The 12975-nt window shown below is 31.8% G+C and overlaps 1 protein-coding gene across 1 annotated transcript in view; it reads right to left on the bottom strand.

Annotated features, from left to right (window-relative positions):
* LOC145280215 (tight junction protein ZO-1-like) overlaps positions 1-12975 on the bottom strand; it is a 737272-nt gene that overhangs the window by 127490 nt on the left and 596807 nt on the right. The window contains exons 9-15 of the mRNA XM_080131991.1: positions 11685-11788; positions 9212-9362; positions 8255-8539; positions 6309-6624; positions 3622-3651; positions 3334-3490; positions 1266-1368 (exon numbers count right to left, since the gene is read on the bottom strand). Coding sequence (XP_079988117.1) covers positions 1266-1368; positions 3334-3490; positions 3622-3651; positions 6309-6624; positions 8255-8539; positions 9212-9362; positions 11685-11788 — 1146 coding nt within the window. The remainder of the gene's footprint in view (positions 1-1265; positions 1369-3333; positions 3491-3621; positions 3652-6308; positions 6625-8254; positions 8540-9211; positions 9363-11684; positions 11789-12975) is intronic.

The following is a 12975-nucleotide window of genomic DNA, read 5'->3' as shown; positions in this document are numbered from 1 at the left end:
AACAAAGATAACATATTCCAAAAATCACATAAATTGATCAAGTAGTTTTCTTTTTTTGTTTTTTTAATTAAGAAAATCAAATTTTATGAGAAAGTGAAGAGGAGGCCAGGACAAGTTATATTGTTTAAAATTTTGCCTAAATTAAAAACGAGACAATTCAATTTGACTACAGAGATTTTGTTTGTACTCAAAATAATTAAAACTTTTTAATAGCTAAAAAGCATAAACTTTTTGATCAATTTATGTGATTTTTGGAATATGATATCTCCATTCTATTACGAGTATGCTCATCATAACGATTTTCTGCATTTTTGTTTTTTTTCAAGTGTAATTCTAAATAAACACTTTTTTACTATCCTCAATAATACTACAGTTTGCTTTTTGTTGTTTTTTTTCCAGTGATGCTTGATATTAATAGTTATGAAATCCAACATTCTGGTGTGACTTATTATAATGTCAGCTAAGAAAATATGTTGCATACTTCCAAAAGAATATTGGTTTTATTTGATTAAATAAAAAGATTTCTTTGCAAGCAAAATTAATATATATTTTCTCTTTGAATATATATTTTGAATATATATAAAGTTAAAATAAAAAGGAAAGATTTTTTGTGATTACATATGGATATCCATATGTAATTACAAAAAGACATATTTTTCCTTTTTTATTTTAACTTGAATCATCTGACGATATGGACGGATAATTTTTATCCTGTCTATTGAAACAATTTGTAATGAATTGAATTAATACACTTGAGGTTGTAATAATAAAAAAAATATTTGGCTCTACTAATGTATTGAGCACTTTTTATGCTTGTTTTTATTTTACCACATATATCTCCTAATATATATATATATATATATATATATATATATATATATATATAGTAATAAATGAACCTGAAAAATATCTTTTCAATAATAAATCAACCCTATCAGGACAAAACAAAAAAGCTGTATCCGATTAGAAGGAGCAATTATAATTTATTCTAACTAAATTTGAAATAATATATATTTTCGTACTATATGTATATATATATTTATGCTAAATTCGCATGAAATAATTTAATACAGTGTAGACACCAATAAGTCCATCTCCAAAGGTTGGGGGCAATTTATATAATAATTGGTAGAAGAAGAGGAGCTGTCAAGATGATACGGGTTTATTCGTTTCGATTACCATTTCTTTTAAATTATATTTTTCTTCTTCAAATTCTTGCAAAATATTACAATAATACAGAAACGATGACATGATACGAAACTTACCATCTTTTCGATACTGTACGCAAATGGTTACTTGCCCCTCAACACCAAGCAAATATGTAACTGCTTCTTCGCGCGTCATTCCAGTTATTTCCACATCATTTACCTTGAAAAAAAAAATTAAAAAAACAAAGTAGTAACAATGTAACATTATATCATGTACAAATTATGCTGTGCAACTTTACTATATTGTGTCCTCGAAAAAAATTCATTTCAGAAAAAAACATTATGTACTTACATGTTCATGCCAAAATTAGTATAAATTCCAAAAATTACAAAAAAATGGCTCCGTAAAAAAATAATAAGTAAAAACAGAATTTTTCAAAGTTGCAATCTCACTGTAAATTAACTCTTTAGATGCTTGAAATCAGGGGGAGATAACTACTTTCAAGTCGGCCATCTTGCTTATTCTCGATAATACTACAGACTTTTTTCTTTTCTGAAAATTAGCACTAGCACAGCTTTCTACTGGACAATGTTTTGTAAATTTTGGAATTTATACTAATTTCGACATGACACATAAATACATAATGTTTTCCCCTGAAATGCCATTCCAAAAATACACAATTGGGTTGGATGACACACTATAGTAAAGTTACATCAATTATGCATATGTAACACCAGCTGAAATACCTGTTGCAGGATGTTCATAATTATGAAACACTCTTAAGCATGTAAGTATTAAAGAGATCAGATTTCAAAAAACATATGGCTGTGGTGAAAACTGTAAAACACAGATTATATGAGTGAAGTTATGGGTTTACAAAAGTCTTTATACTTATACAGAACCTAACCTAACTTTCTGTTGCCTTCTTTTGACATGGTTACATAAGCAGATGGAAAAAGCTACCAGAAACAATAAAGTCGGATCACTGAAAACAAAATATTTCGGTTGATGTCTGACCTTCTTCAGGTGTATCTTGTCAAACTCAAGAATCTGCATACGAAAAATACAATTACGATTTACCTAAGATCTCTATCCAGTCACGGCTGATGGAATGAGAGCGTACTACCCTTGTGAAGTAATTAAAGGGTTCCGTTCAAAATTCCATGTAGATTCTCGAGTTTGACAATATACACCTGAAGAAGGTCGGAGGTTCCATCAAACGAAACGTTAAAGTGACATTCAAGATGAGAACAGCAGTCTGAAAAATCCAAATAATACAAATAATCAGCTGAAATAGTTGTTGCAGGATATTCGAATTATGAGATACTCTAAGGCATGATAATATTAAAGTGTATATTACTCCTAGGCATGATAATATTAAAGTGTATATTACTCCTAGGCATGATAATATTAAAGTGTATATTGCTCCTAGGCATGATAATATTAAAGTGTATATTACTCCTAGGCATGATAATATTAAAGTGTATATTACTCCTAGGCATGATAATATCAAAGTGTATATTACTCCTAGGCATGATAATATTAAAGTGTATATTACTCCTAGGCATGATAATATCAAAGTGTATATTACTCCTAGGCATGATAATATTAAAGTAATCTAAGGCTGAGGGAGTAAACCCAACATAAAATTTGGTTTGGAGTTGAGGCGGATAATGAAGCACTGCAACACCTTCTCCGTAGCTCCTTCAGCTGCACTGGCTCCAACTGTTGGACTTTGTCTGCAACGCTAAGAGGTAACTGCGAAAAACTGGGTCTCCTTATCTGCCCAGGCCTGCATCCGGAGAGGCAACTTCAGCTTTTAATTTATAGCCACAGCAAACTAGATGCAAAACCCAATTATCTTATTAGACAAAAGGTTGCCATCATTTATCCTGACTGACATAGTTCACAACAAATAGAGTAGAAGCCAAATTACTTTTACATTCACAATTTTTTTGTTTTTCTTTAATCCATGAAAACTTGCAATAATGGAAATTAAAGTTAACAAAATGTATAATAAAAAAAAACAGATTACAACTGTAATTTGACCTCTCCTCAACGTCTCTTAATTCCTGCAAATTTCATAACCCTAAGATCCAGCAAGTTTGGCATTGGCCTAAGTTTACCATTGAAGTGCCAGCCATACATTATCAATCTTTAACAGAATTAAATTTTATTACAAACCTTCAGTATTTGGTCCCCTTCAACAAGACCTTCCTTTTCAGCCCCACTACCAGGATGAACTGAAGCAATAAATATTCCAGTGGCATTTCCTCCAGCGAGTCGTAGACCAAGCCCAACTTCAGGGTCCTTTCGAAAGCTCACATATCTGGGATCAGTTCTAAAAATCAATTCGATATATTAAAAAAAAAAACAATGAATGATCAAAACTCAAAAGTTAAAAGACGTTATTTTTTAGGTTATCATAACCAAATAAAAAAAAAAACAAATAAAAAAAATAAACAAACTCACCTAACATTTTGCCTCTTTTCGATGTAACGGCTAAAAACAAAAATAAAAATGTTTTTTTTACTCTTGATGCAAAGTGTATTTTCTAAATCATGTAATTCAAAAATCAAATAGAACTCACAACAAACAAAATTATTTTGATGATAGGTTTAAGTGTTACAGAATATGGAATATTCTGCCCCTCCTCTCAAGAAAAAAAATAAAAAAAGTGTTGTATGTTTGCATTTCCTATATATATATATATATATATATATATATATATATATATATATATATATATATATATATATATATATATATATATATATCTTAGTGGCCCCGCAAGGCCACAAGGGAGACAACGAAGCAAAAAAATAAAACCTTAAGCAAAATTCATTCCAAAGCAGAAAAACTAAAGCTGGCTTGCCAGGACACTATATGAACAAATGTAGGCAAATTTGAGCATATTTTATTGCTTTGAAAATATAGGTTCTTTTTATCAATTGCCATAAAATAGAATAGTATTATAATCTTCAAAAAGCCTGCAAATTTTCATGTAGTTTTGTCGCATAGAACCAAAGACATGAACATTTCAATATTCAATTCGGCTATATATATATATATATGTGCCAACTTTTTTGGCAATTTTATAAGTTCCAAATCTCAGGAACTAATGATCAGAATTTAACAAATGAAGGCTCATTGGAAAGGTGATGACCTGAATTGTATAGTGGGTTATGTCACATTTGTGCTTAAGATCTCACATTAAGAGGATCTAAATTTTCCACAAATAAGTATTTTTCCGGGTATTAAGTAAAAATATGCATGCGTTTGCGCATACAATACCCACCACTTATAACAAAGAATTACATTGCTTAATAAGCAGAAAAATACTTATTTGCGGAAAATTTAAATGCGATATTCATTTTCTGCACACCCAAAAAGCTATAGAAAACAAGTTTTTTAAGGCGGGTTTTGTGTTGGTCTAAAAAAAAATCTAAAGACACTACACCCACCTCCACCCCGCCCAAAAAATGTAGCTATAAAGTGGGTGTCCATTTTACGTTAAATTAATATAGAAAAGTGATCCCCCACGTTTGAAAACAATAATATCTTCATATCTTAGAAACTACTCATTTCCTGAAATTTTAAACGTTATTTTCGTTTTCAATACTCTCAAAAACCTGCAACAGTGGTAATTTTAAATGATTTTTTGTGGATGGAAAGATACTGCACCTTTACCAATGTTTTAATCATAGTCATTTGTTTTCCTAGTTTTGCATATGAATTACAAAATATCTGAGATTTCCCCAAAACCTGTGGCCTTGATGGAGGGGGAGACTAAAACTTGCTGTTATGCTTTCAAATGATCTGAAATAACAGCAAGGGGAGACTTGATTCCAAATATTTCTCATATTTCATATCTCCCCTCTTTGGTTTTCATACATAAAGTAAATTTCACAGGGTATAAAGATTATTTGATACCGGGGATAATTCATAATCGTACCGTGCTTCCAAACCCCAAACAGAATCAATATTAAATGTATGTAAGCTTCAATAGTGTTATCACTTATGTTGAATAATTCAACACAAAAATGACGTATATATCAAAAGAATCAATAAGCTCAATGACCTCTCTTTCCAAAAATGCAGATAATGGAATCTTTAACAAAATTTAAAATTCTTTCTGCAGTACAAACATATTTGGTGCAAAATAACTTCACTTTATGCCTAACTTGTCCACCAAGTTTCTGGCATTAATGTCCAACAGTATTTTATCACTATTTGACATTCCCCGATCAGGGGACAACAGGACTAATACTTCAGTTCAACAGATAAAAGGCCAATAAATTAGGCCAAAATCATTACACCGAGTATTGCGAACGAATCCTGGACTGGAATTTCTACCCAAGTCTTTTTGCAACTGAAGCAGCAAGGAGACTAATCCAGTCAAAAAATACTAAGTGTTATAAAAAAAACAGTGAGAGAAGGAGGAGTATGTCACCATGTAAAATAGTTATATAATTAACTAGCAGAAAGACCCAACATTGCCCGAGATTGAATGATGATCAATGAATATTTCAGAATACTATATTTTTATTGCCATCGAAATCCTCTGAAATTACCCACTTTTCAGTCAAATCAAATCAATCGACTGCCTGCTGTGTCATGGTGAATCGTGAGGAAGCTTCACATGCATCTACGCAGTGACTTAGTCCACAATGCATTGTAGTAAATATTGCACTGTAGAGAACCTACTGTTGATTTTATAAAATAATGTTTTTATAAATAATGACATAAATTGAAGTTTAAAATGCAAAAGTCAAGTATTATGGTTCATTTGTGCTCTATACAATAACATTCATTTCAAACACGCTCCTCTCATATAAAAGAACCTACTGTTGATTTTATATGCCAGACCTTTCTGCTTGTGTGATAATAAAACTTCTCAAATGCACTTGTGATGTTAGTCTGTATAAAATGTTAATTTTATTAAAAAATCACTCGTTCCAACTTTCACCAGATTTTTTTTTCGATTATTGATTATCGATACTTATCAAAGACTTTTCGATACAAAACCTATCTAAGAACACTGCCAGATACATAAAGTACATTTGTATGAAATTCCATAAAAATTGACTCAGTCATTTCAGAGTCCATAGGGAATGAATTCGTACAGAAACACACACACAGACGCACACATGACTTACTCATCTGGATATGGTCGACTGAATCCAACATCAATGTGTGATTCACTTTCAGTAGGACCCTTTGCGTATGACTGCCTTCGACTTTTCGGGCTGTGTCGAATGTAGTTTTCTTCTGATAGAACTTCAGCATGTCTGTTATCATGCCGATGCCGTGGGGACATGCCATATCTATCCTCTCTCAGCTCGTACGGGTTCTCCTGCAAACGACCACGACTTTCTACGTCACTATAGAATCCATCACGTTCAACTGACGGACCATAGAAATCATCAGGGCGTAAATATTCTTTGCTTGGTGTTGGGGGGCGCGGTGGTAAATCTGAAAGAGGAAAAGAAGGTTAATGTAGTTTGCTTGAAGCATTATGTAGTGTGTATATAAACGAATTTATAGAAGGCAATACAATGCAGAGGTGTAAGAGTGACACAAATTGAAGCAAATGAAGATATGACAATGAAATAAGCAGATGCACCTTATATTAATAACAGTATATATGTATTTTTTTAATATTTTATACTTGCATTGTGTTCTTCCTTGCATCAGTCTGGTCAGATAGAAGTTATGTATTGTATGATATTTCGGAAAAATTTCCCTTCATCAGGTATGTTTAACTTTAGTCCAAATGTGCAAAGAGTAAATCCAATAGAAGATGGAGGAGAAACATACCACAAATCTTTGAAAGCTACATCAGAAAGGGGTCTCAGAAACTTCCTAGGCTTTATATACTGTCATGGTACAGCTTTGTTAAAATGTGCATACAACTAATGGGAATCCAGACAACTAAATCCGTCCAACAATAAGTTCTGTGATATGTTTAATTCTACTGTGAAGATGAATAACATTCCGATGGATATGGTTCTATAATCTTTGCAAAGAATAAACTCAAATTAAGAAAAATATTTAACCATTAAATATTTTTCTCCAGAATTCCTCCTATATTAAAAAAAATAATAAAATAAAAAAAACTGTATGATTTATGCACTCATGATGGAACAAAAATGTTATATTCTAAAAATCATGTAAATTGATCATGTCGTTTTATTTAATTTTTTTTTTTTTTTATAAAGGGAGTCATCACTTATCAAGGCCCAAAGTTCACTGAAAGATAAAGGTTAATGAGTGTACAGTGGTCACTGGGACAACAGTATAGTAACTGTTAGTATTAGAAATTGAGTATCATTCAATTTTTTTAAGGCTCAACAAGAATTTATTTACATTGGACTTGAAGACGACCATAGGCAAGCCAACTAAACAAAGTTCCATAGGCAGACAGTTCTAGGAAAGAAAGTTTGTTCATGGAATCTGCATTTAGATTTAGCTACAGATAAAGAGTGGGGGAAATTGTTGATAGTGATTGTAGCTAGACGATTGTTTGTTATGAAAGTTTTGATTGAAAGTATAGATTGATGCTCAGAAGAGCACATGCCATGTTTGTAGTTCATTTATCATGATATCTTAATATTCTAAAATATATTTAACTTAAAATATATCTATTTGGTTGCATATTTTTACGAGTAATATACGTATGTATGTATGTATGTGTGTGTGGCCTTGTCTGTCTGTGTGCAGAATGGTATTTACGAAAGTACTGTAAATTTTTGGTCTACAAACTTCACACTTGATATATAGGGGACTTGGACCTGTGGAACAAATTTGATTTGGTTTTTAGCTGATAAAGATGCCGATTACGTAATATTTTTTGTATTATTCGGATTGTTCTCATTTTAGTTGTTTTTCTCACAAAGTTTTGGCCGATGTAACCTCAGATTGTTTTCAGGTGCATATCCACATTTGAAAAAAAAAAAAAAAAATCACCATTCACCAATAATATCCAATATGAACACACCTGAAGACGGTCGGAGGTTATACCAACCGAAACATTGTGAGAAAAATGAAAACTAATCCAAATAATACAAAAAAATACCCAACTCTAAGAAAAGAAAATAAGTACCTGTTTGCAGTTCTGGAGGCAGTGGTGGTCTTGGTGGTGGTGGCTCTTGGTTGTACATATATCTGCTGTCATAGTGTGAAGAGCCTGAAGGGTGATCCCTGCCACCCACAGTTGACCCAGGGCCACCAACAGGTAATTCGACGAGTGATTGGTGCATCCGATGCATTCCAGATACAAGTGCATTGGCGTCATCTTCTCTAATTCCTCGGTTTTGAAGCGGTTGATAAAGATTGATGTTGTCTTTTTCATGAGATCTTTTCAGGATTCCATATCGTGTACCATAATCTAGAAAAAGAGTTTAATTAGAATTACAATTAATGGAAACATCTTTGTTGGTTTTGGCAAACGAGATAAATACTCACCAGACAATGTTAAATTATTAACAAAAGCCTTGAAAAATAAATAAATAAATAATGTTTATGTTTATATAAACATTTAAATTTAATTCAACAAATCATTCATTCAATTTATTCAATTAATATAATAATCTAAAATATAAAGAAAAGCTAGTTCGATTATTGATTATAAACCCATATAGCATTGCCTCTAATTGATACTTGATTCTGATTAGCACTTTTTTACTTTTTATGCTACCAGCATGTTCTTTACATTAAAAAATGTAATTTGTATCAGTTTCTTTCAGAAAATACTTAATCCAGCAGGGAAATTTTTTACACTGGGAACATATTTAATTTATGACTTAAACAACACAAGCTGCTTATAATATTGATTAAAATAATTTTCTATATTTCTTTACTTGTGTTTGACACCAGATAAATAATTACATTTTTAAATAAATATTGCCCTATTTAGTTCTAAAATTTACTTAGATATCACAAAAGGTGGTACAATAATACACAAAGCATATAGTCATAATAGATTATTGGCAACCGTATACAAGGAAAAGGAATAAGTAAAATAAATAAAAAAAGCGAGGGGGGGGGGAACATTGCTTACCAGGATCTTCTTTTAATTGGCTGTTTTGCCGTTTGTGTCGACCAGGATCTGATTTTTTCTTGGTGATGAGCAAATGTAATTTGTCTTTTGTTTTCTCAATCAACCTCTTTGCTTCAGTAATCGAAAGATTCTCCACGGGGGAAGTATTTATCTAAAAATGTAAAAATTGAATGTTATTTTCATTACAAGAAAAATATTGAAAATACAAAATAAGATGTTAACATAGTTTGCTTGAAGCACTGTGTGTGTATATAGAATTGGTTTATAGAAAGTGATAAGATGAAGAGATGAACGGATCAATAAAAACTGAAGCAAATTAAGACATAAAAGTGAAACGATTCACCATTACATAAACGTGTATTTCAAACTTTTTTATTTTCTACTTGCATTGTGTTCTTATGTGTGTCAGCATAGTCAGATGGAAGTTTCATATTGCATGATATTTCGGGAAAATATCCCTTCCTCAGACATGTGTTTGACTTAAATTTAAATGTGCATACAGGGGTTATTGTAAACGTGAGCAGTTTTATAGAAATTGAAATGAGCCTAAAACTAATTTTATTTTATTTTAAAATATATTATTCTTTATACTTACCGTAGGGCTTGTGTTAATATTCAATATTTTATTAATTTAAAAAAAATAAAAATAATGATAAATATTTGAAAAAGTAGTTGTTTCCAATGTAAAAGAGTAAATGTGGAGTTAGTGTTAAGACATGAAAAAACACATTCCATTAGTTGCTTGCTTTTGTATTACGGCATATCAACCCTTTTTCGGATTACTTAATGCCGAATCCAAAGATTTTGAAGAAAATTTTTTTTAATAGAATATATTTGTTGTTTTCACGTCAGTTTCTATTTAACCCATAGTTGGGACCCTAACAGGTACTACCACTCTGGGTCAGAGTGGACCTGGGAGCAATGGTAATTAAAGGGTGGCTCCACACTCCCCAAAGCCCACAAGCTGGGGCCTCACCACTGGATATAGTTTAAGGTCATATCCAGGACCCCCATTGAGGGACTTTTACCCTCTGCAAGGGGGCAGTCGGTGTATTCTAATGCCCCACCGACAGGACCCATATTCCATTTGTATTACATTAAATATTCCAAGAATTTCAAAATCGCGAAATTAACATGACAAACTTAAATGAAATAATAGTTGTAAAACAAATCACTTAGAAATACTAAATACAGAATAAGCTTTTCAAAACAAAGCACTTATAAATACTAAATAAAGTTTAAGCTTTTGAAATTTTATCTCTCATCAGATCCTTTCATCATGTATTAATCTCCTGTCTCAAGAGACGATAAATATCCTTTGAAAAGGGGACTGTGTAATCAATAGGGCTATGATAAGAAAATATGATTTTCATTATTTTGACTCTCGAGTATATATCAGTTAATATTTTATGTTTTTAGATAGAGTTATGTGGTTCTCGATTGAATAACTATGTCGGATATATATTCAAGAGTTAAAATAATGAAAAGAATATTCTCTTGTCATAGCCCTAGTAATCAGTTTACAGTAAAACAGATCAAGCCGAACCCAACATAGAAATTCATGATAAACAGGAACAATACTGAATTAACCAAAAAAAAAAGATTGATATTATTCTCAAATTTTCTTCCTAGACTAGCTACTTTACTTGAGAGTTTAGTCTCTCCTACTATTTAACCCATAAATATGGGGTAGAGTAAACATATGCATCTCATTTTTAAGGGTATGAAATGTTGGTTAGACGACGGGTGACGCTGGTAAAACATCAGATGTATTGCACACACGCAAATTCAGGATCCGGGCAAAGCCAGATGTTAAATCTGATTACTGACGTAATTCAATTAAAACAAAGAAATCAATCAAAATTCTTGATGGAGAATTGGAATGTCCCGGAAAATTACAAAAAATGCAAACGATAGCACAATGAAGCATTCAAATTTAAGGAATGCTGATTTGATGTCAATACAAGACATAAGAAAACAAAGACGAATTGGAGAGAGCCAGCAGTTAGCGCAAATGACATTTCTATTATGGCCTGCACAGGCCAACATGTCCCATCTACAGATTCTCACCTCGCTCGTCACATTTTAAGCCTTTTCACCAAATATTTATAGTAAATAAATCATTTATATAAACTTTCGCGTGAAGCGGTTGTTATTAGAAAAATATGTCTGTAAGATTTAAAAGTGCAACTTAAATTTCTATTTACATTCAACAACACAACAAAAAAAAAACTAACTTTACAACTACTTTCCAACTTGCTGCATCTGGTTTTCTGAAATGGTCATCCATCTAAATACTAACCAGGTTCCATGTTGCTTAACTTTTCTGATCTGAAGAGAACCAGTGTTTGAATATGACATGGCAGAAATATCACTATATACAATTTGTGAAAGCTTACGAGGTCATATTCTCATTTCTCTACCATGCTTCGTCTGGTTTTTGTTTTTATTTACAACTTGTGTTTGCACTTACTTTGAGAATTGTGTCTCCAACTTTAAGACCTCCCTGTTCAGCAGCTACACTGTGTTTGATAATTTCTTTAACAAACACACGACAACCGAGGATGATACCAAATTCTAGAAGAGAAGAAAAATTGTTTCAATGCAAATTAAAAAAACTGTAAACATGTAAAAAGTTAACACAATATAGTTTAGTTTAGTTTAGTTTATCTGCTAATAATGTCAGGATAATAATATTGTCAAGGGGAACTAACTCATTCTTTGTAAAGACAAAATTACCTCCCCTGCTTAAACTCTAATATAGCAGTCTTCATGCAAGAACAGCACAAGATGATATGCTGAGAGTGGTCATCTTATGAGAGCAGTGGCAGACATTGATTACAAGCCACAAGGGGACTTTTTGGACTGAAATTAAATTATAAGAAATAGACTTATAAAAAACTTTTTCAGCTTACAAATAAAGCGACTAATTCATAAATAGCAATTGAAACTTTTTGAAGTTATTAAATGCTATAATACAATTTCTTTTTGTAATACAATTGAACACAAGTTGCTACTATACCTATATCCAACGGTATTAGTATGTAAAATAGTGGAGCCTGAGGAAATGCCACACATGCATCTTTTTTCTAACATATTACTCTCATCCTTACAAATATTTCCATTCTACGGATGTCCGGCACAAAATCAGATCATAAGATATCCTTGTGCACTCTTTGGATAGAACAGATACTACATTTTGAAATATTTATTTGCAGAAATATAAAAAAAAATTAGAATTAAAAATGAGCAAAACTTACAGCCTATCAACTTGGGAGTGTTTTATGTCAAATTGATGCTTGAATATAGTAAAATTTGTGCTCATTTTTGCATTAAATACTAATCCCTGTTAATCCTTAATTGTGCATCAAATGGGTACCATAATACTCAGTTCGCTCCACCTTATCATTACAAAGATCTATACAAAATTTCATCCAGATTGGCTTAGCAGTTTCCAAGAAAAAGTGGAACAAACAGATAGACAGACCAAGAGAAATATAGATTTACATTAAAAGCAACAAATTAGACACAAGGCCATTCAAAAGTGCATGTGTGTGTGTGGGAGAGAGGATGGATATCGTTGGTCATCCATGTTCACAAATGCTAACAAATATCTATCCAATTAGAATCATCTCAGTCACCAAAATACCACATTCACATTAGGAGCTGTCCTACTGAAGAGATATCCCCAAATTGATGTGAAATTTTATTGTCCTTGCCCGAAGGCCCAAAAAGTGTAATTTAGTTCCAGTTTCATGTTTGAC

This window comes from Euprymna scolopes, chromosome 7 (genome assembly GCF_053919585.1).
Source record: "Euprymna scolopes isolate OS-2025 chromosome 7, ASM5391958v1, whole genome shotgun sequence".
Classification (NCBI taxonomy): domain Eukaryota; kingdom Metazoa; phylum Mollusca; class Cephalopoda; order Sepiida; family Sepiolidae; genus Euprymna; species Euprymna scolopes.
This window is presented reverse-complemented; position numbering and strand designations above follow the sequence as displayed.